This window comes from Cervus canadensis, chromosome 30 (genome assembly GCF_019320065.1).
Source record: "Cervus canadensis isolate Bull #8, Minnesota chromosome 30, ASM1932006v1, whole genome shotgun sequence".
NCBI classification, from domain to species: domain Eukaryota; kingdom Metazoa; phylum Chordata; class Mammalia; order Artiodactyla; family Cervidae; genus Cervus; species Cervus canadensis.
The window spans coordinates 42,364,509-42,389,462 of NC_057415.1; the positions used below are offsets into that span (position 1 = coordinate 42,364,509).

At 47.5% G+C, this 24,954-nt stretch overlaps 1 protein-coding gene across 1 annotated transcript in view; it reads right to left on the reverse strand.

Annotated features, from left to right (window-relative positions):
- Positions 1-24,954, reverse strand: part of DCDC2C (doublecortin domain containing 2C) — a 63,955-nt gene that overhangs the window by 8,049 nt on the left and 30,952 nt on the right. Inside the window, exons 7-9 of the mRNA XM_043453598.1 lie at positions 21,785-21,911; positions 18,347-18,447; positions 16,798-16,866 (exon numbers count right to left, since the gene is read on the reverse strand). Coding sequence (XP_043309533.1) covers positions 16,798-16,866; positions 18,347-18,447; positions 21,785-21,911 — 297 coding nt within the window. The remainder of the gene's footprint in view (positions 1-16,797; positions 16,867-18,346; positions 18,448-21,784; positions 21,912-24,954) is intronic.

The following is a 24,954-nucleotide window of genomic DNA, read 5'->3' on the forward strand; positions in this document are numbered from 1 at the left end:
GGTTGCCATTTCCTCCTCCGGGGAATCTTGCTGACTCGGGGATAAAACCCAGGTCTCCTGCCTAGCAGGCAGATTCTTTACCATCTGAGCCACCAGGGTTTACCATGTATAAATGCTAAAAGAAGCCGGCTGTTGAGATGTGATGGGTGATCCCCTGTCCACCAGACAGGAGTCGGGGCTGACCTGCCTCCATACGAGCTGCTGGGGACCTCTTCAGCCTCTCCTGTAGCAAACACGCCTCCTCTACTTTCCTCAAGGGGAACAACCACAGGTCCCCACACATGGAGGCCACAGGGGAAGGGCGGGGGAGCCACAGTGTTGGATAATCCTGACTACTGGCTCCTTTCACAGGACACGATTGTCTCGAAGACTGTAATCACCACACTTCAGAGAAAGGAGTCTGTAGGTGCTTTGTAGGGGGAATAAAGTACACTCAAAGTACATACAATCCTAAAGGAAAGTTAGTCCATCCTAAAGGAAATCAGTCCTGAATACTCACTGGAAGGACTGATGCTGAAGCTGAAACTCCAATACTTTGGCCACCTGATGTGAAGAACTGACTCATTTGAAAACACCCTGGTGCTGGGAAAGATTGAGGGCAGGAGGAGAAGGGGACGACAGAGGATGAGATGGTTGGATGGCATCACTGACTTGATGGACATGAGTTTGAGCAAGCTCTGGGAGTTGGTGATGGACAGGGAGGCGTGGTGTGCTGCAGTCCATGGGGTCGCAAAGGGTCAGACACGACTGAGCAACTGAACTGAACTGAAAGAGCAAACACGCTGCTGATAGAGATTTGAGCCGCCGTTCAAGCCCTGGGGTGAACTGTAGGGTTCTACCCCCACCCCCAGGCGTGAGGCTTCAGACCTCAGAAGACACACCCTGATGGCTTCCCGGGTGTCCAATGGTTAAGGCGTCACCTAATGATGCCGGGGGTGCAGGTCTGATCCCTGGTCAGGGAACTAAGGTCCTGCATGCCTTGAGGCCAAAAAACCAAAACCCTAAAACAGAAGCAATACTGTAACAAATTCAATAATGACTTAAAACAAAAACAAACAAAAAAAGGAAGACACACCCTGGAGTGAGTTCTGGCTACAATGTTACAAGTTCAGGAACCTAGGAAATCATCCTGGCCCTAGGAAGCATGCACCCTGTCTATGCCTCAGTTTCCTCATTCATAAAATACCCAACTTACATGATAAAAAGACAAATGGTTAAGAAGGCATCCATCTTCACAGTCTGCAACACACTGCGTCATTTAATACTGTGATACATCATTTCCTGCGCCTCATGGTTGATATGCTACACTAGAAGGCGTGTACGGGAAAATCTCCTGTAAACTGCTTTTAAAACTACAAGTATAAACCATTATGATCATTAACGAATAGGTATGGAAGAAACTGGGGAAGGGCTCTCTCATTGGGTGGTGTTATCACCATGAGGCTCTGGGGGCAGGAACTAAGACCTTTGCTCTGTCAAGTGTTCATGCATATTTTAACTCCTGTTTCAGGAGACAAACCTGACTATCTGTTTATAACAGGATCTTACCGTGTCCCCGTGCATGGCTGAATTATTACAGGATATATACATTTCTATTTCTTCAACATCTACATGACATACCTTTTTTCTTTGTGTTGTGTCTTAAGGGAAACTTTTTCTTAAAAGACATTCGTGAATTGTCTTCCTGAAATAGAAACCGTCAGTGTTAGCAGCTGATACTTTGCTCTCTGAACATAAGCAAGAGCCCTTGGGACTGGAACATCCAGCTACAACTGGACGCTGAGAACTGATGTTTGCAACAAAGGTCAGCCCGCCAGAGGTTGTCACACATGCAAGAGAGTGACGTGCCAAACCACACAGCCCGTGCTGGAAGGCCGCCCACCTCTCCATGGTCCACCATGGGCCGGCCTTACTCTGGCCTGGCCTGGGAGCCCAGACCAAGATCAAGGAAGCCCACAGGTCACCCTGGACCAGATAAGTTCCCTTAGTCCAGCTTCAGGGTCCAGCCCTTCTCTGTTGGACTCCATACTGGAGACCAGGACCTATGGACCCAGTTCACACTGATTCCCAAGTGTAACTGTTTTCCATGACCATCCTGTCTTCTCAAACAGCCCCCACATCAGAATGACCCAGCTTCACCTTGGAATGTAAGGAACTGCAAAGAGAATGGCTCCCATCCTAACAAGAAAAAGTCAGATTATCCACAGAATTACAACCGTGAACTCCTGGGAGAGGCGGGATCACAGGGCAACAACCAGGCTGGACTCTCAGGACAGACAGACTCCCCTAGGAGAGAAAGGACAGAGAGCCGGCTTCCCTAGAGCAGAGCACAGGAGGAAGGGACCGCCACAGAGGGCAAGCGGATTTCAGCCAGGAGTTTCAGAGTGCTGCCGAATGTGAGGGCTTACAACCCGGGCTCCTCAGATAAACGGGATTCCAAGGCAGACAGCTGGGAATGAGCAACAGGAGCAAGGACACACCTGTAGCAATAGAAACAAAGAGAGCTCGTAAAACAACAAAACTCGTCAAAGGGACACCGGAGCCAAGCTGAAAGAACACCAATGGTCAAAAAGGGAGCAACCACCAACAGACCCTTGAAAAGATGCTCAGCATCGCTAATCACCGGGGAAATGAAAGTCAAAATCATGGTGAAATATCACCTCACAGCTGTCAGCGTGGCTAACAACAAAAAGACAATAAGTAACTAATTTTGGTAAGGCTCTGGAGAAAAGAGAACCCTCACCCCCTGCTGGTGGGACTGCAACATAGTAACTACTGACAGATGTAACCCTGGTCTGCAAAAACACAGGTCTTTGCAGGCCACAATTCATTGAAGTATATAAAGGCTTCCTGAGAATAAGTTTGAGAACCACCACCCTGAAGTATCAAATCAAATCAAAATCTGATACAGTACTATTTAATTCACTCAGCATATTATAAACAAGAGATGCTTGTGCGTTAACTCAAATAGTGGTGCCCTGAGTCCATCATCACTCTACACATCAAACCTCCAAGACCGAAAATAAACTCACAGTTTTCAAGCTCACCATTTGCAAGGAGAATTTCCGAACTAGAATTAGGAAAAAGAAGCCACCAGCTTCACCGATTAAGATATCTTTTTGTTACTTTTTAAATCTGATTCTTTATTTTTAATTACATGTTCTTATATATAGCAAGCAAGAAGAGAAACTTTACATTAAAAATACAGTCCTAAGTACTTCCCTGGTTGTCTGGTGGTTAAGGATCTGCCGTCCAATTCAGGAAACGTGGGTTCAATCCCTGGTCAAGGAACTAAGATCCCACATGCAGTGGTCCGCACACTACGACTACTAAGCTCTTGCGCTCCAGAGCCCAGGCGCCACAACTAGAGAACCCAGGCACCACGACAAAGATCCTGCCTGAGGCAGTAAAGACCCCCAGTGCCACAAATGAGGCCCGATGTGCATGCATAGTAAGTCACTTCAGTCGTGTCGAGTCTACAACGCCAGGGACTGTAGCCCACTAGGCTCCTCTGTCCATGGGGTTCTCCAGTCAACAACACTGAAGTGGGTTGCGGTTTCCTTCTCTAGGGAGTTTTCCTGAGCCAGGCATTGAACCCACATCTCTTACGTCTTCTGCATTGGCCGGCAGGTTCTTTCTCACTAGTGCCACCTGAGAAGCCCCACAGACCTGACACAGGTGAATAAATAAATACATTTAAAAACGAGACAAGCCTAACCCCCTTCCCATCCCCTAGCTCCCCCTCCCCAAGCCTGCAGTCTCTGGGCCAGGCTCAACAGAGCAGCGATTCGTGAATCAGGTGACAAGTCCGCATTTTAGAGCATCTTCCTGTGCCCGAGCACTGCAGAGTCTCTTACGCCTGAACAGACACTGAACGCATGGTGCTTCCTCACTGGAGATTCGAAATTGCTGTAAGATACTTCTACTGTGAGAGGGAAATTACCAAACATTATGGTATTGAAAGAAGCAAAGAGATGGTTCCATTTCCTCCTCAGTAGAAGGAAAGACTGCAGAACAATCATTGTGGAGGGGGGAGCCTCTCAACCAGCATTTGAAGGTCCCAACAGTTCAGTTCAGTCGCTCAGTCGTGTCCGACTCTTTGTGACCCCATGGACTGCAGCACGCCAGGCCTCCATGTCCAACACCAACTGCCGGAGTTTACTCAAACTCATGTCCATTGAGTCGTGATGCCATCCAACCATCTCATCCTCTGTCGTCCCCTTCTCCTCCTGCCTTCCATCCTTCCCAGCAGCAGGGTCTTTAGACCCAGTATATTCCATGGACAGATGGCTAGAACGGGGAGTCAGTGGCTGGTCTAACACGGGTTATCTCCCAGGTACGAGTGCATAGACTTGGTGATGCGTGTTTGGACGGTGCTGACAGAGAACACTGCATGTCACACGGGTTCCGACACTGAGGATGGGGGGAAGGATGCTCGGGGGCGGGGGGGGGGGGCACCTCAGTGCAGCAAACCCACGGAGACTGCTGACACGCATGTTCTGAGCCTGCAGTGCTCAGCGATCCGCGAGGTGCGGTATTGCGTGTAAGGTGGGAACCTGTTTTCCCATATTTTACAGCTTTCAAATAGCCTGTCTCTTCCTACTCATTCTATTCACAAGCAGAAATGTGACTTTTACTCACAGAACTGATATTTGCCCTGCCATGGACTCCCCTCCTTCAAATATCAGTACAGACAAACCCTGAAGATGAGTCAATAAGAGACAGGCCTTGACCTGAGCCACCATCACACGGTCTCGTGGACAGCAACTCTGTGTGAGCTCAACAGTAAACCTCAGCTTGGAATCCCAAGGACCCGGCTATTTCTCATCTTAGCTCTCTCTCGGGGAAAAGCTGCCAGGACCACAGAAAATACGTGGAATCAAGACAAAGGGCCCCAAACAATCTCATTTGTCAATTCAACATTCCTGTGGACCTTCCAGCCCTTCTCCTCTTCATGTTTCTGATTTTCTTCCCACTAAAACTACTCATGGAAAAGATATACTTTCTTCCAAAATATGGCTATTAATTTCTGGCAGTTAAGTTCTGAATTCACCTAAAAGCATCTTTCCAGAATGTGGTTGGTACAGGCGGCCAATAAAGCTTTCCCAGAAATGAAAATTTTAAATGATTTTTTTAATGTTTTAAATGTTTAAATGCTTTGCTTCCAAAAATTATATGTATGGCTCTGTTTACATTACACAGGTCTAAACCCTAGGTTGTTTGGTCCCTTACAGAAACATTGTAGATGGACTACATACTAATAATTCTCATAATTAAAAGTAAGTCAGGTCCCTAACCATCATTTCTAACATTGGCATAAATTCAACAAAAGTGTTTGGATGGAGCCCACCATATGAAAAGACAGATCGGTTCATTTATGTCTATTCTGTTATCAAACATCAATTCAATACCTCTGCTTTATTAATGCAGAGCATTTCACAGAATATATATGCCTGCAGCTGTGATGAAGAGAAAGCCTTTTTATTCAACAATGAACATTTCTCTTTCTGCTTGAATCCAAAGGAATCTCTTATGTATGGACGAATCCAAGCTTTATTTTTCTGAAGCTGTATAATTCTCTAAAACTTTTAGTTCACCAAAGCCCACTTAGCATCGATAACTTATATTTAGTCTTTGAAACTACACTTCTGCTCAGTATTAACCTTGCCTCTTAGGGAAGGAGTAAAACACTCAACTGTAGTGACAAAGTGATATCAAAATAATACAATGGAAAAAATGGTAAAGATACTGGGCAGGCAACGAATTTCAAAAATCAACTAAAGAATCGATGTCACTTTCACTGGTCACAAAAATCCTGAGTCAGAGACAATGAGAGATCAAACACTCCCCAGCTTTACTGGCATTTCTGGCAAAGGTAATTAGAGGAAATCCTCTGCCGACTGCCTGATAAAGCAGATGACAAGGGTAAGTTACTGTTGTGGATTTGGTGTGCATTTTATTTCAGCAAGATGCTTCAACAGTATTTTCATCAGTAGCTGCAGGCAATGGGAAATGACCCACGTTCTGAGCCCAACACTTGTTAAGTGTATTCAATCACTTATATGTAATTTATGTCAATTGAGAGAAACTGCTACTTGATTTTTTTAAGGTTTTGCTGTCTTATCAATCATTTTACAGTTAGAAACATATCAAGTCACTGTTCTGATCTGATCTCATCTGCGATGAGGTGCAGCACTTCCCTGCCCACGCAGCCCGAGTGAAGCAGAGCTACAAACAACATTTCTTTCAAAACCCCTCATCCTAGGAGGTTTTGATCCACAACATTACTTATTGTTATTTATATAAGAAAACCAAAATGCAAACAGGACATGACTCTTTTTTAAAAAAAATAAGCACGCAACATTCATCAATGATAGATAATTTCTGCTCTCTACTGCACCAAAATTACCCACAGTGTTCTATTTTTATTCCAATTTTCTTGTTATTATGACTGTACCCAGAGTCATAATGGTTTGAAGTTTTCTATTTTTCAACCACAAGAAAACACTGAAGTCTAAAAGCTATGAGAGGACCCGATCTTTCTCATCTCAGATTTTAGTTCTAGGAGGCCCAGGCTAGTTCAGTTAAGAATGTTTTGAACACATGCTCCTTGGCAGAAAAGACTGAGCAGAAGTTACGGCCCGACAGAAGGAACTGCCGCCTTGCAGGAAGAATAGGAGCCGGCACGCTTGAGAAAGCTGCTGGAAACCTCGAAAACACACCCACAGTAACTTGGGGGTAACCAGGGGGAAATGACAAGATTAAAATAGCATGCGTAACTGCCAAAAGAAAGGGTGTTAAGGAATGACCAGAAAGGGTAATTGATGAGTTTCTTGGAAGAAGTAACTCATGAATTGATTAGAGACGCAGCTTTAGGGAAAGAATGGAAGATCAGGCCAGAAGGGGAACTTAGAAGCTACGCTTCTTCAGGGGAAGGATGGGGGTCCGCCCTCCACTGAAAGGAAGAGAGGACGCAGGGAGGGAAGCCGCCACCAGTGTCCCCCATGAGGCTGACCCCGCAGGCTCACTAACGGCACGGCCAGGCCATCTGAAGGTGCCCCTTTCCTCACCTGGCTCTGCTTCTCGTTCAACACTATCAACAGAACATTCCTGGACAAGATTAAACTCTGAAGTCCATTGCACCTGCAGAATACAAGCCTTGCCCTTGAACAGCTTACATTAATTCCAGCCTAGGGCAATAACCTACAGACAAAATGACCCTCAGCGCTCCCTTGTCAAATCAGACACTAGACAGCAGATTCCCAATTTAGGCTTGTGTTCTAAATCTTTCAATTTATAAACATCAAGATTCTAACAGAACAAGCAATACCCCAGTGTACATTATTTTTAAGTTTACATTATGTCCCAAGGAATAAATTTAAATAGACATGAGCTCTATTTATGTGTTACTGGGGACTGTTTCTCACTTGCTTTTCCAATGGGCTAAATTACAAATGCTTTAAAGTCAGACAAAATCTGCTATTTTTCCATCACATTGACAGCACTTAATGCTCCAGAGGTTTTGAGGTCTGGTCCAGTCTTGCCTTTAACATGCATTTGAAGGGACTTCAACTTGATCTAATCAGACATAGTGAAAGTGAAAGTCACTCAGTCGTGTCCGACTCTTTCCAACTCCATGGACTATATACTGCATGGAATTCTCCAGGCTGGAATACTGGAGTGGGTAGCCATTCCCTTTTCCAGGGGATCTTCCCAACCCAGGGATCGAAGAGGGGGTCTCCTGCATTGCAGGCGCATTCTCCACCAGCTGAGTCACCGGGGAAGCCCACATACATAACATTGTCACAAAACGTACAAAATGCACCTCTATGAGGTGATAAAACATCTCATAAATCAGTGAATACATGTGTCAAAGATCTTGTCTAGGAAGTATTTTATGATGGATAGCACACTTATTATCAAAGTATACTTGACTTTTGAAGCCTTTGGAAAACTTTCCACAATTATCCTTTTATCTTCTTTCATGCTTTGTACCTAGAACCTGTCACCTTGGCAGCCAGTCTGGATGCCTGTCAGTCAAGAGTGGTCATGTGTTCTGATCACGTCCTACGAAGCAGAAATAAAACCAGACCACCGACCGGCACACCAGGGTGTCCGAATGTCCTTCGCTGGTGTTTGGTTTCAGTTATTATCAGCCGACACAGGACGGACCAGAGTAATTCCACATCTACTTAAGGTTTTAAACTTTAGTTTCCATTTTTAAATGTATTACTGAATAAACTACTCTATCCATTGGAGGGGAGCTCGGGGGGCCAGTCCTGATGCAGATAAAAGTCCGAGCATAACTAGTAGTTGGCCCTCCGCAGAGGGGGTCCCTCCCCGTCCGAGGGCCCACACCCACAGCTGCACACAAGCGCGGGGCCCGTGCAGCGGGGCGACATTTACTACTCAACAGCCCTGCGTACAAATAGACACCTGCAGTTCAAGGGTCGACTGTACCTCCCTAAGACTCTCAATATTTCTTTATAATCACAAAAATATACCCAAGGAGAAATCAATAGAATATTTATTCCAGTAAAAGAGAAGTAAAACTGCTGGCGTGAAATTAACTGATCAAAACGAATGACACCCAAGACGATACCCAAGAAGTGAACCCAACGTTGTTCTGGAAGAATTCCACACAAGCACCTGATTCTGTCTTTTTTGTGGGGGCGGGGTATTCTTTTTATGTGAATGGCAGCTTTGCTCAAAATGTTTGCATTTATTCCAAATAAATAAAATCACCATTCTGAAGTATACTGGAAAAAAAGTAAATTCTGATAATATCCTCAATACTGATTCATAGTACTTGTTAAAATAATACTTTTCTATTATCAGCAGAGTCATGGTTCCTTTAATATGCTACATAAAAAAATAAATGGAAAATAGTCTTAAGAATATACACAAAAGTGAAAACAGATTCTAAACAGGAATTCAATGTTTTCACTTTTTTCTTATTTGTATCTGCTGAGAATTCTTCAAGAACACTGAACTTTTTATAGTTTGGTAAAATCTTCTTAATTTTAAAACATGAGATAGCATAGAAGGAGATTTAATTTAAAAATACAATTAATGCCAACTATGAGTAAGGCATTTTATGTGCCTGATGTTAACAAAAATGAAAATATAAAATAAAGTCAAATTCCCACTTTCAAGGACTTGAAACCGCTACTAGAAATCACGATGAGATTGGAGAATAAGAGCAATAACTGCTATAATTACTCTTAACCCACTGTGTAAAGGCTTTTTAGGAATCACTCTAATCTCCACACTGACCTCACAGGTTAGAAATCCCAGCTTTACAAAGAAGCTGGGGCTCAGGGAGTGACACTGTGTTCACGACACAGTTCATGTCCAAGGTCTGCACTGGTCATCCACTGCGTTTGGTTAAACATTCTGGTTAACAGAGCAAGTAACACCTGCGTCACACGAGTGGTAAATCTCCCCGAGAGTCACTGGACGCTGAAAGCCAAGTGAATGGGACTTCGGTTTTCGGGGACATCAGAGCAGACACACACTGTGACCTTCTCAGCACAGGCTGGTCACTGAGGGGCCTTTCCTAAGGACCCTGCAAAGGGCAGAATGCTGGACAAAACCCAGCACACTGCTTCTAACGAGAGAGCTAAGAGGGAGAACCCAGTGCCCACTTTCCAACTGGAAAACACGCGCTTTCGTTATTTAGCTTCAATACAAATCGCATAAACATCGTTTTAAACATAAATATACTTTTCAAGAACTTTCAAATCCACTGTCACAATTGATTCTTTCAAGGAAAGTAAACCTGTAAATGTACAATAGTCCTTGATTGAATGAATGGGATTCAGAGAGGTAAAATTACTTAACAAAGGACACTTGCAAATTAACAGAAGCACAAAAACTGGAGTCTGGCCCTCTCTAACTCGGCTGCTCGTAGAAACATGTTCACACATGGAACCGTATCTCATGTGCGCCCTCTCCCCTGAAGCTGTCAGGATCCTCCTATAATTTGCTATTTCTACTCATATACATAAAAAGCGTAGCATCGAGCATATTTTATCCACATACTCACTAATCCCAGAGGTTAATTTGGTGATAAACTACTGAACAACAGACCTGCAGCAGAGGAAACAAGCTCTGAAATGTCAAGGGGTCTTCCCAAGGTCACACAGGGTGAGTGATGGATAAGCTGATGTGATGTCAAACTTTGGATGGCTTCCAGGTGCTGGTTTTGATAGGTACCTTCCCAAATATTAGTATATATGGCCCAAAGTATTACTATTTATGGCTCAGGCATTTTTTTATGGAGTGATGAGAATAAGTGAACTCAGGAATTAGTAAAGAAATTCTTCTGTACTCAGACAAAAATCATTATGATCATGTAATTATTTAACAAACGAGGAGACCTTGACTCCACCTAGGACACAGCTACTGGAGAGGAACGCCATGGAGGCGGACGCGCCATCACCCGCCACGTGGGGCCAGCTGCTCGGCCAAAGCCCTGCCTTCCCAGGGGCTGTGAGCCTAGTGGTTTGGGAGCGCATCCTCCCCTGATGCCCCCACCCTGTGGACACGTTCATCCTGAGCCTGACAGCGCGGAGCATTCCTGGCTCCCTGGACAACCCAGGAGGGTGTCTCTAGGTGCCTGAGGCAGATAACTTGGGGTGGGGGGAGGCGTCTCCTGATACATGACCCTAAAGGAGTCTTCCCGCCCCTGTTTGTTATCTGCTTTTAGAGCGGATCCATCCACCTGCTTGAACTGTCTTCACATTTCCTTTCCTCTGAGTCGGTTTTCTGCCTCTAGGGAACAGAGCTATGGTGGATGATGGAGACGCAGATGTTATATTTCTAACAAGCACCTGACAAGGTTTGGGAATCCTTTGATTATCTTGTTAGGTCTGTCTTCAGAATAGGAAACACAAAACTACAGAATCTGTTGATACAAACCTTCCTTTCATTATCTTCATAAAGCTTTTCATCTTCTTTTTCCTATTGTTAAAAAATAAATATAGCAATCAACTATCTGCAAGAAGGATATTGTCAAATACATCCTTAATCTCCCAAACTCCTCTCACCTTCCTGGTTGGGTCAAATTCTTTCTTGTTATAAATATCACGCAGCAGTTGGGTCTAAGCCTTGACTATCCTGGCTACCACTGCTGGGATCCTCTTTCCCTTCCATTTGGTCAAGCACTACCCCTTCCCCACTCTAAACTCTTCATTTTTGTGTGCACCTTGTTACATATTTTTATACAAAATACAGAATATTATATGCTCAGTTGCACCTTGATTTTTTTCACTTAACATGACATTCCGGAGCCCCCAACCTCAGTACACATGTGTCTGTCTTATTATTTTATAGCTGCAGTGTTTTCCATTGTATGGATGAAGCATAAATTAATCAACCAACCCCACAGGATGAATATCTCACTTGTTTCTATTTCTTGTTATTTATGAGTATATCTGTGGGATATTCCTAGCTATGGAAATGACGGTTTAAAAACATGTGCAGGTTTAATTTTCATAGGAAGAACAAAATTCCCTTACCAAAAGGCTGTACCATTTACCTTTGACCCTGTTAAGAAGCATTTCATCACCCTGCATCATCCCAGCCCTGGACACCATCAACCTGATTTTCAAAACAAACTCACCATTTCTTGCTTGTATTTCTTTAAATAGAATGAAGTGGATATATTTTCTTACATCTTTCACTGATGTGTATTCTTCTCTGTGAATTTCCTACCTGTCTCATTTGCCTTTCTTTTATGGGATTATATTAATGACTTAATGAACTCTTTGTAAATTGAGAACATTTGCCTTACAAATAGTTTCTTCCATATTTTGGCTGACTTTTGGCTTTATGGTATTTTCCAAAGAGGATTTAATTTTCACATAGAGAAAGGTCAAGGCTTCGGTGACATCTTAAGACGTAGTCTCTGGAGACTGACTGAATATCTGGCTTCATTTTTAGTTCTCTCTGTTGGGAATCACTTCTTGGCCCCAGCTTTATCACAGCCCTGCCTCGAGGCCAACCATACAGTAGTCATCTACTGTGCTCAGGTTCTTGATGAGATTCAAGACCAGTTACTCCTGCATGCTGAGCGATGTGAGAGTTGTTAAGAATATAGTAAAATAAAGTCTCTCTTCACAAAACTTACTCTGTCAGAGGACACAGGAGAAGCGCTCAAATGACTCTAAGAAGAGCCACCGTGTGATTCAGATGGTGTAAGAAACAAGCAAAACCCCACAGTGGGTCACAGGGGGAGAGCTACCGCCTCCTGCCGAAGGATCCAGAAAGCTTAGTGAGGATGTTGGGTTTAGTAAGGAGCCTTGGAGGGCGGGAGAAACTTGAAATGGCAGTGATGAGGTTGTTGTTCAGATACAACTTGTCCAGCTCTTTGTGACCCATGGACTGCAGCACGCCAGGCCTCCCTGTCCATTGCCAACTCCTGGAGTTTACTCAAACTCATGTCCATCGAGTCAGTGATGCCATCCAACCACTTCATCCTCTGTCGTCCCCTTCTCCTCTTGCCTTCAATCTCTCCCAGCATCAGGGTCTTTTCCAATGAGCTGGCTCTTCGAATCAAGTGGCCAAAAGGCAGTAGAAAGTGCCATAATAACCTCCATGGAGAGCACCCCAAATACCAATGTCAACCTCTCTCCCTCCCCACTCCATGGATACACAAAATAACCCAGGACATTTTTAAACAGATAACCTTTTTGCAGGCAGGAAAAACTTAAAAAAAAATCAATTAAAAGGTTGATAACCCATATCTCAGAGTTAGATATAAAGGCTTAGAGTCCCAGAGGCTGGACAACCCATGCAAACCTGCCTGCAGACCACTCTGAACTCTTCCCAGGGTGCAGAATTCCTGCCAGGCCGGAGAGCCCCAAATACATGGCCTGTGACTTCATCTTCACATTCCTTTGGAAAGTGACTGAATCTTTGCTAAACTCTTAGACAATGTTTTACAAACTTAGCAGGCAGCACTCATGAAGTCCTGCTTCCATGCGAAGTACCTTACAACGGATGGATCCAAACAAATCAGCCACGAGCAGGGCTGGAGAGACTGCAGCCCATCTCGATTCTGACAGTTCTCAGAGACCCAATTTAATTAAAAACACGTGTCAGGAATGCAGTTTGAAATAAATAAAGAGGGAAAGTACACACATCATCTTTATAAATTCACAGAAGAGTTTTCCAAATTAGCTAATTAACATTGATAAGATCCCAACTTTTTAAGAAGGAAAATATTATTACAGTGTCAGATGTGGGCAAAGTTGTCCTGACTGTAACTAACACATTTAAAGCGTCCTGAGGATGTAGCTGTGCAACACTGCAAACGTATTTCACATCCCTGAACTTAATGAGTGTGATGAACTAAGTGCACTAAAATAAAGTCAAAACAGCAAATCTTATGCTATATATTAACATGCTTTATCCTAAAAAATTTCAACTAAATGAAACAGAAACACTTGTGATCCAATATCAAAAATACGTATTTCTAAACATTGTTCATCAGTTCAGTTCAGTTGCTCAGTTGTGTCCGATTCTTTGCGACCCCATGGACTGCAGCACACCAGGCCTCCCTGTCCATCACCAACTCCTGGAGTTTACTCAAATTCATGTCCATCACGTTCGTGATGCTATCCAACCATCTCATCCTCTGTCATCCCCTTCTCCTCCTGCCCTCAATCTTTCCCAGAATCAGGGTCTTTTCCAATGAGTCAGCTCTTCACATCAGGTGGCCAAAGTACTGGCGTTTCAGCTACAGCATCAGTCCTTCCAATGAATATTCAGGACTGATTTCCTTTAGGATGGACTGGCTGGATCTCATTGCAGTGCAAGGGACTCTCAAGAGTCTTCTCCAATACCACAGTTCAAAAGCATCAATTCTTCGGTGCTCAACTTTGTTTATAGTCCAACTCTCACATCCATTCATGACTATTGGAAAAACCATAGCTTTGACTAGACAGACCTTTGTTGGTAAAGTAATATCTCTGCTTTTTAATATGCTGTCTAGGTTGGCCATAGCTTTTCTTGTGTTTTGTTCATAACAGTATGCTATCCTACAGCTTGGCACGGTCATTACCATTTTATCCCAGGATCACACACTTTGGTTTAAGCAACTGAGTCACAGGCAACGCAAAGCAATTCCATAGAATTTATGAAGCTCCTACTGTGTATAAGACACTGTCCTAGACACCGTGAAGGACGCATATCAGCCCCTCAGGATTTCACAATCAGTTTGGGGAAGGTGATCAAGCCAGAAACCACATGCCTAAGAAACCTATATATCCAAGGTCGAATAAACATCACAAGATCGATTTTTCAAATGAACAGACAAATGCAATGCCAAGAGAAACCCCAGTCCACCGAGAGCAGATAGATCACACAGCCTCTTGGCCAAGAAGAGTGGAGTATTATTTCTTTTCATTAGCGTTACTAGCTACTGTAATGCTTATACAATGCTTGCTCTCTCTGTGATCCCATAAGAACGTGCAGGGCTGGCAACCTGCAACCTCAGAGGCCTTTCACACCAGTGGGGTTTTTGATCGTCTCGTGCTGGAGCCAAGATGAGTCGTGTGCACTTGTCAGGACTGAAACATCCGGCAGCCTCGCACATGAGTAAGCCAGCACCCAGCCCTACAGAGCACCCGTCCTGGAAGCCCGGTGTGGGGAGTGCCCCCTCCGAGGAGCGGGACGCAGCTAGCCCGCTCCCTGTGGAGGAGGAGAGACCGACTGTAGAGCATTTGAAACTGGGTTCAGAGCCCAGCACCCTGCTTCCTGACTGCCAGTGTGGTAGACTCGCTCACATCTCTCCATCTCGCTGGTTTTGAGTCTACAAAGGGCCTGACACCACCTGGAAGAGCGACGTGTGGGTGAGCTGGGATGCGAGTCCCAGCACTGTGCCTGCCCTCCGGGCAGAGCTCCGTGGAGATGCGTCGGCCCCATCCAGCCCTTCTGCCCGACTTAACTCATCCTGTTTGGGCAAGAGAAGGAGGCTTGGAAACTCCTTATCACCTTCCTGCCCCAAAGCTCAGGTCCTTAGCCCAGATACGTACAAACGAGGTGCTTGTGTTTGCCATCACTCCAGTGATACTGCTGGCATTGAGAAAGTCACTTTGACACATGCTAAGAAATTGTCTCCTGACTGAAGTCAGCTGCTAATACACAAGACGCCCCCAGAGGCCCAAGGAGATGTATCTACAGAACAAGTCAGTAAGGCAGAGATGAATTCTGACAGTGTGCAGACCTCCAGGTGATGGTATAAACTCAGTGCAGACGAAACCCTAATGCCATGTTCCCGTTAAACCATGACATTCCATTACTCCATGACTGGATCCTAACAGTGCCCTTTCCTCCAGGGCCCCAATACAAGCAGCGGACCCTTGGCCCCTGGTCACCCAGTGTCCTGGGACTGACGCCCTCCCATCCCAGACGCAGCCTTACACTCATCACCCACCGTGAGCATCCTTGTAAACACCCCCGACCTGCATTTGAAAGGTTTCCCTAAGCGTCTGGACACAGTGTGTCTTTCCCTGAATGCTGCCTCCTGGTCAGAAATAAGACTCTAAGGAAGGAAAAAGGATCAATTGAAAGATTATTCCCTCTAGCCGTCTGTTTCAGATCATAAACTTTCTCAGGTTGAAAAACCTGAACCAGCTTCCTGAGGACCCACATCCTTCCCCTTTCCACGATGGGCAGGAACCAGGGGCTGACTCCAGCTCCAGCACCCCACAGTCCCCCACCTTGGAGTCACTGCTCCCCCTTCCCACGCGTGGAGCCTGGACACTGCGGGGCAAGTTTCAGAGCAGGAGACGGCCGCCTGCAGGGCCATCACACTGTGGATTGGTTCACATTCTGTCATCAGAACACACTTGGACTCGATACCCCACATGTGTTACACAACCTCCTGCCTGGGACCAAGAATTTAAGAACAAGAAGCCACCTTGAAAAAAAAATCTAGGGATAGAATTTTTAAAACAAATTCCCAAAATCTGTTTGTCAGCTCCATGAACTGTACATTTAAAGTGAATTTTGTCTTGAATGTTCTCACCACACACACGTCTCTGTTAATCAGCTGGATTATGATGATCATTTCACAATCGATACATATATCAAGTTGTGCACCTTAAAAATAGACAGTTTTTAGTTATCAAATATCTCTCGATTAAACAAGTCAAAACAGAAGGGCATCAGTTCTGTTTTCCCAGTGCACAGATTTCATACAGATCAGTCACATAATCTCACCACTTACTACAGGAAGAAACACGCTGCGTGCGTTGACGGCACATCCAAAGCATATGGACGGGAAACAGAGAAAACCCAATCCACACGGTGTGTTCTGAGCGAGCTCACGCGGCCACTGCAGAGCCTGTGCCACATGCAGCCTCAGCCAAGACGTCGTCACACCACACGGACACCCCACAAAACCGACGCCCGAGGTACTCGGAACAACGGAGCCTCCCCACACCCCCTGCCATGGCGCCCCTTCCCTTCCTCCCTTCTAAAGATGCCTCTTGAGAGTTGTTGGGGGAAAAGCTTTTCAGTCTGTGACTGGAAATACAGCAAAGGGCAGTTAGGATTAGTGCAGAACCATGAACACTACGCCTGCAACTTCTGACTCACGAGAGCCCGAGGTGAGCACAGCCTGGAAGACACACACTCCGGTCCAACAAGTCTACCCTGGGTGAGCTGGCTCTCAGACCCTTGTCTCATCCAACGGGAGACCCACCCAGCATGTGACAAGGATGAAGAGGGGCCCTACGGCCCCCCAGCTCAGGCTGGCCAGTACAAAATGAACGAGAGTCAACTCACCCTGTTGCTTTCAAAATCAGACATGTGTCTGTGTGTCTCTTCAGTGTCTTTGACGATCTCGGCTGGTCTCTGGGGAGAAAAGACACCACATGCTGGATTTAGTCAGTCAACCTCGTCAAGGTCCTTCCAAGCCACAAAGAGCGGGTGAAACCCTGTGACTGTCTGACGCTTGTACGGGCAGAGACAAAAGCCACCCTTTATCCCACAGAGGTTTCTTCCCTCCCAGGATAGCACCTGCTCTGTGTTTTTACCTTTGACTGTGACAACGAATGCCCACCTCTGTAATAAAATTGTTGGGGAAAAATGTTAAGAGACACTGTAAATGCCTTTTGGGTAAAAAGGAGAGACTGGTCACTGCAGACCCTCTGCAATTCCCAGCGTACCCATGGGGACCCTGAACAGCACCCTCCTCCGGGTCCAAGAGACTGCCTGGCCCTGCTCCCTCCAAGGCCATGGGCACACTATGCTGTGTGGGTACCTTCCTGGTGGTCACGGCTTGTTGGCAAAAGGCAACGAGCTGTTGCAGTCGGTGCCCTGGGGTCTCTCTCTGCTCTGGGAAAATTGTGTGTTCTGGGGTCAAAAATCAAAGGCTCCCGCGGGGGCTTCTGGGGCAGATGAGGGCCTCCCAAAGTCAGTCAGCCAGGAGAGTCCAACCCCTGGTGCTCCCATGACCTCAGAGGCAGAAAGGGCACGTGGTCAAGTGCACACTGGCCTTTGAGGCCTCTGCCTGGACAGGTTGCATGTCATCGGGGACAGCAGGTCATATAGCCACACCCGACTTAAAGTGAGTGGACGAGTGGCTGGACTGATGCTAGCGCTGAGCCCCGAGGGCCCGACAGCTCCTGCCAGCTGATCCCGGACATGCAGCCCTTGGCTTCGGCTCCTGTGCAGGAGCCCAGCCTCGAGGTCAGCCCCCCGGCCAGCTCATCTGTCCCCTCCTCTCCTCTGGGGGCCACGCAGGGCTTCACCTCCCTCCTCTGTGAAGCCAGGAGGACGGGAACGGTGAGTGAGGGTCCCCGGTGCACCAGGCCCTGTATGGGACACTTCCACGCCGAGTGCACGATGTCACTCGGGGCCCAGGCTGACCGGCTTGGTGACGTCACCTGACTGCAGGGACAGGAGGCTGAACCTGAGAGCAGGAAGCTAGGAAGGGACAAACCCCTGGTTCCCGACCACGTGGTCTGAAGACACCACTCATCCTGTCTTTCCAGCAGTGATTCCTAGGAGCTTCCCACCTGCCAGGCCCTCTCCTGGGAACAGGGGCTACACAAGTAAGCAATGCAGACCATCCCATTGGTGTGGAGCTGGCAGCTTAGCCAGGGGGAAAAGACAGGAACCAAAACAATGACAAGATGGAGTATGCAGTCACAAATAACTGGTCAGAGGGTCCTGGTGGCAGGAGAGTCTTGGGGGAAAGATGGGCAGGAAAATGTGAGGTGCAGGATCTGAAGGGTGTTAACCGCAGGAGGCAAAGAACATTCTAGAGGGACCAGGGAGAGCTCAGGGGAGGGGCCGGGGACGTGGCCAGGCAGGGGGAGGGGCCACCCACCCCGTCCACAGGCAGCTCCACGCGCACGTCTGGGGCCTCCTTGACTTCCGGGGCTCCTTGGGTCTCCTGGTTAGGAGTCTGGGCTTTAAACACGTCACCATCTGGAGGAAAATAACACAGTGTTTTCAAGCTGACGTGCACTGCACCTTTTCTGACCCAAACCAGAGTTACAGCTCAGCATTCTCAGAGCCTCCTGTGTTGTTGTCAGGCAGCCTGGTCCAGGGGCGGCAGGCCCTGCACGCCACCTCCCTCCCCGCTGCCCCGGTCCTGCTTCAGTTCAGGAGCTGGGCTTGGGGTCCCTCGACACCTGTACTGTGTCCACAAAGGTCCTGGACCCTGGGAGTCCGGGTCATCCCTGTGTCCCACAGCTCACGGGCCTCAGGCCAGAGACAGATGCAGTGAGCATTCAATAAGAGTGTATCTGGCTCCGTCAGTTAGAAACAAGTGCAAAGCAACCGCCAGAGATGATCAGAGTTTAAGAGCAGTGCTAACAACAGCAGTGACAGCAGCACGAATGACGGTGGTGCCAGCGGTGCCAACAGTCACAGTCTCAGTCACGCTAACAGCAGTGACAGCAGCAGGGGCAGCCACAGTGACAGTGACACTAGTAACAGCAGTGACAGCACCAGGGGCAGCCACAGTGACAGTGACACTAGTAACAGCAGTGACAGCACCAGGGGCAGCCACAGTGACAGTGACACTAGTAACAGCAGTGACAGCAGCAGGAGCAGCCACAGTGACACTAGTGACAGCAGCAGGAGCAGCCACAGTGACAATGACACTAGTAACAGCAGTGACAGCAGCAGGGGCAGCCACAGTGACAGTGACACTAGTAACAGCAGTGACAGCAGCAGGAGCAGCCACAGTGACACTAGTAACAGCAGTGACAGCAGCAGGAGCAGCCACACTGGCAGCAGCACTGACAGCAGCACGAATGACGGTGGTGCCAGCGGTGCCAACAGTCACAGTCTCAGTCACGCTAACAGCAGTGACAGCAGCAGGGGCAGCCACAGTGACACTAGTAACAGCAGTGACAGCAGCAGGAGCAGCCACACTGGCAGCAGCACTGACAGTAGCACGAATGACGGTGGTGCCAGCGGTGCCAACAGTCACAGTCTCAGTCACGCTAACAGCAGTGACAGCAGCAGGGGCAGCCACAGTGACACTAGTAACAGCAGTGACAGCAGCAGGAGCAGCCACAGTGACAGTGACACTAGTAACAGCAGTGACAGCAGCAGGGGCAGCCACAGTGACAGTGACACTAGTAACAGCAGTGACAGCACCAGGGGCAGCCACAGTGACAGTGACACTAGTAACAGCAGTGACAGCACCAGGGGCAGCCACAGTGACAGTGACACTAGTAACAGCAGTGACAGCAGCAGGGCAGCAGCCAGTGACAGTGACACTTAGTGACAGCAGCAGGGGCAGCCACAGTGACAGTGACAACTAGTAACAGCAGTGACAGCAGCAGGGCAGCCACAGTGACAGTGACACTAGTAACAGTGACAGCAGCAGGAGCAGCCACAGTGACACTAGTAACAGCAGTGACAGCACCAGGGGCAGCCACAGTGACAGTGACACTAGTAACAGCAGTGACAGCAGCAGGAGCAGCCACAGTGACAGTGACACTAGTAACAGCAGTGACAGCAGCAGGAGCAGCCACAGTGACAGTGACACTAGTAACAGCAGTGACAGCAGCAGGAGCAGCCACAGTGACACTAGTAACAGCAGTGACAGCAGCAGGAGCAGCCACAGTGACAGTGACACTAGTAACAGCAGTGACAGCACCAGGGGCAGCCACAGTGACAGTGACACTAGTAACACAGTGACAGCACAGGGGCAGCCACAGTGACAGTGACACTAGTAACAGCAGTGACAGCAGCAGGGGCAGCCACAGTGACAGTGACACTAGTGACAGCAGCAGGGGCAGCCACAGTGACAGTGACACTAGTAACAGCAGTGACAGCAGCAGGGGCAGCCACAGTGACAGTGACACTAGTAACAGCAGTGACAGCAGCAGGAGCAGCCACAGTGACACTAGTAACAGCAGTGACAGCACCAGGGGCAGCCACAGTGACAGTGACACTAGTAACAGCAGTGACAGCACCAGGGGCAGCCACAGTGACAGTGACACTAGTAACAGCAGTGACAGCAGCAGGAGCAGCCACAGTGACACTAGTAACAGCAGTGACAGCAGCAGGAGCAGCCACACTGGCAGCAGCACTGACAGCAGCACGAATGACGGTGGTGCCAGCAGTGCCAACAGTCACAGTCTCAGTCACGCTAACAGCAGTGACAGCAGCAGGGGCAGCCACAGTGACACTAGTAACAGCAGTGACAGCACCAGGGGCAGCCACAGTGACAGTGACACTAGTAACAGCAGTGACAGCACCAGGGGCAGCCACAGTGACAGTGACACTAGTAACAGCAGTGACAGCAGCAGGAGCAGCCACAGTGACACTAGTAACAGCAGTGACAGCAGCAGGAGCAGCCACACTGGCAGCAGCACTGACAGCAGCACGAATGACGGTGGTGCCAGCGGTGCCAACAGTCACAGTCTCAGTCACGCTAACAGCAGTGACAGCAGCAGGAGCAGCCACACTGGCAGCAGCACTGACAGCAGCACGAATGACGGTGGTGCCAGCGGTGCCAACAGTCACAGTCTCAGTCACGCTAACAGCAGTGACAGCAGCAGGAGCAGCCACACTGGCAGCAGCACTGACAGCAGTGGCCAGCAGTCACACTAGCAGCAGCAGTGACAGCAGCACCAGGAGCAGCCACACTGGCAGCAGTGACAGCAGCACCAGGGGCAGTCACAGTGACAGTGACACTAGTAACAGTAGTAATGGGCCAATAGCAGCAGCGACAGCACCAGGAGCAGCCACACTGGCAGCAGCGCCGACAGCGTGAACAGTGACCACAGCAGCACTAGTGGTGTCAGTTGCAGCAACAGCCCTAAAAACAGCAGTGGGGCTGGAAGGAGCATATTTTAAATTATCCCCTTTTAAAATCACTTCTCAAAGTGAGTCTTTTAAAAGTCTCTCATACTCCAAACAGTTCAGGTGGCTTTTGTGCTCACATTTCCCTCAAAAGGTTGACATGCTTGTTGGCTGTTTTCTGTGTCAACAGCCCTTCAGGGACAACATGCCCACCCTGACGTCCAGAGAGACAACGGAGTGAGTTCTAAGTCCTGTGTTAATCTTCGGCTTCCTGACAGGAGAAGCCCACTGTCCTCAACCGAGGAGTTTTGTTTTTTCACTCCCCTCACCACGGCCCTACCCGATAACCGATGTATTAATAAATCGGACATTTACAGTCAGGATTTTAAATCAGATCGTCATCAGTCACATCTCTGCAGGGTGAAATTGGTCTGGAAAAGCACATTCTCAACCCGGCAGCTTTCTGCATTGCCAGCAGCCACGTGGAATTTCACCTCACCTGCCCCACTCTGGATTAAAGCCTCTGCCTTTGGTTTCTTTTTTCCTTCTTTGGCATAAAACACAGAATCCTGTGTTTTGGGTGAAATGCTGTCCTGTTTACGAGTGTCTTTCACCTTGGGATCCTCCTAAGGTACAAACGAAGAATAAAAAGCACATTAGAATGGATGCGTACTGTCCATCTAATCAGTTATTTTGAGAAGAGCCAGGGAAAGTGCACACTCCTCAGGTGATTTGTGGGAGAGGACCCAGGTACCCCCAAGAGGCCCCCATCTTGCACCATCTGGACCATGCTGTCTCCTACATTTCTCTTCTGTAAAGTGGCAAAAATACTCCTCTCCCTCCTCCGAGGAACACCAGGGGAAGCACCTTGGCAGGAAGGGAAGCGGTTCTCTTCCCAAATGAAGGGGCCGTGCGCCTGGCGGAGGAGGGCCTCCCAGGAGGGTGTGCGTGGGGCGGGGGGCAGGTCTGCAGGGGTCGCTGGGGCTCTAGAGACACTCCTGCCAGCCTCTGAAAAAGTGCTTCAGCAACAACCACCCAACGATCGCCCCTGGAACTTCAGGGCGGGATGGAGCCCCTCCAATGAAAAAAAACAACGCCTGGCAGTTGTGTCGGGTTACACCTGAGGGGAACTCAGATTTCTTAAAAAAAAAAAAAAACACCAACTATAAACTATAATAACAAAGCATAACCAGATCACAGTGTGAGATGAACTCAATCTGAGCACCACTCCAATTCTACCCCATCGTTACATACAACCTTATATTCCACCCTTTACATACAAACCATCTTTTTTAGTTCTTTACTGAAGTATTTGGAAGTGAATACAGGTAAAACTATATAGACAGATACTTCTCGTGAGTTCTCTATGTCACTTAAGAAAATGTCAAACTAATTAAAAAAAGACAGAAAATGTCAAACTAAAAACAACTACCTTGTACCATTTATATACGGCACTGTGTATTATGCAAACCACTAGGGGTTTCTTCCTTGTGGAAATTAAAAGTGAAAATAGTCCTTCGACCACATATAAGCACCATGCAAAATCTTTCTACCTATTTTAGGAGGCTTTCCTGCAAGTTGAAACTGTGTTCATAAGTAGAGGAAGCAAGGCCTTGGCAGAACTGGTTTTAGAGACAGAAATGGTATATGATGTTTGTGTCTTGGAGGCAGCTGGAGGCTGGGATTTAGAAAACTTGCTTGGTTCTTCCTGGCATGACTCACATCTCCTTGTCACAAGCATTTTCCATCTTTGGTCTCTAAGATAAAGACATCATATATTGAGCTTATTATCTCTGAAATAGCACTCAAAGGACAGTGACAAGGAAATATTGCCCCCCCTCATTACGAGGGCACAAAGGCAGAGACAATGCTGAATGAAGAGACCAAAGCAACGCACACTCATCGAGGTCAGACGCCTGCTCCCACCACCCCAGGAGTTCCCAGGGCAGTGGGGCGGCAGGTGAAGGCGCATACAAGTCCTATCTACTGTACTGGGTGGTTCCCTGACATTAGAAACAGAAGCCCCTGCAGAACTGCAGGACGGTCACCTCGTTCAAGAAACAGGCCTTGACACAGACTGCTAGCTAATCCATCATCCACACTCCAATTTGGTCTCCATACCATGAACATGCTCCGTGGACCCTAACTCAACCACAGACCCAGCCCAGAAAAACAGCAAAATATTTACACAATTCTGCTTTCAATTTCCTTCATCTTTCTTCCTGTTAAAAGTATTTTTGGAAAATAAACCTAAGACAAACTGAGCTTATTACCCTGTGGTGTCTTGAGAAATAATATTATCCCGCAGAGCTGCCATCAATCAGTCCAGAGAATTCCATGGGCTGTATAGGCCAGAACACTGGAGTGGGGAGCCGTTCCCTCCTCCAGGGGATCTTCCCAACCCAGGGATCGAACCCAGATCTCCCACATTGCAAGCAGATTCTTTCCCATCTGAGCCACCAGGGAATCCCATGAATACTGGAGTTGGTAGCCTATCCCTTCTCCAGGGGATCTTCCCAACCCAGGAATCAAACTGGGGTCTCCTGCATTGCAGGTGGATTCTTTACCAGCAGAGCTATCAGGGAAGCCCAAAGTGAAAGCATTAGTCGCTCAGTCATATCCGACTCTTTGTGCCCCACGCACCCACGCACTGTAGCCCACCAGGCTCCTCAGTCCATGGGGATTCTCCAGACAAGAATACTGGAGTGGGGTTGTCATTTCCTTCTCCAGGGGATCTTCCCGACCCAGGAATTGAACCCGGGTCTCCTGCATTGCAGGCGGATTCTTTACCTACTGAGCTATGAGGGAAGCCCTCCTATTAAAAGCATTTTTGGAAAATAAGCCTGAGGAACACTGCACTTACTACTCTGTGGTGTTTTGAGAAAGAATATTTTCCTGCAGAGCTGCCATAACCAATCCAGCTATTTTAATGCCACTGCAACGGATCATCCAACACATGAAACACAGCCTCCGAAGGTCACCTGGGACGGACGAGACTGGGTCCAGTTGGCGAATGCAACAACCAGTTCCAAGGCAATCCATCCTCAGGTAGAAACCTACACGCCTCCTGGAAAAAAGGCATTTCTCTGGCTCCCCAGGGAACTTCCTGGTCCCAAAGCGGGTCAAGACCTTCCATCAACAAACCAGTCTCGGCTTTGAGCATTGCTAACACAGAGGATTCGCTAACATTTGAACCTGAGCGTTGCATCCCCAGGCTGCCGGAAGATGACAACAAGCACTTCCTGACTGTCCTGTGACGCTGTGTGTGACCTCGTCAGCATGCAAATGTCAGCTCCAGAGTATTTATCTCACACTGAACTTCAGTCTAGACCTGGCTATTAGAGTGTGGGTATCAGGCGCCCACATGCACTCACGCTTGGGTTCCAGTGCTTGATCTCAGTTATTTACTATTTGCTTACCAACACTTGGGTTTTATGGCCCAAGAGAAATAGGTAATATTAACATTCTGATCGTGGATATGATATAAATACAATGCTCACTAACTATTTACCAGTATTTTATGGAGTCTTGCACCATGTATCACTTTAATATACAAACCCAATTTTAAGTGTTTGTTAAATTAGCCACACTTCTCTGGAAGGTAATAGATACCTTCTTTGGAAGATACATGCGTGCATGCTAAGTCACTCAGTCGTGTCTGACTCTTTG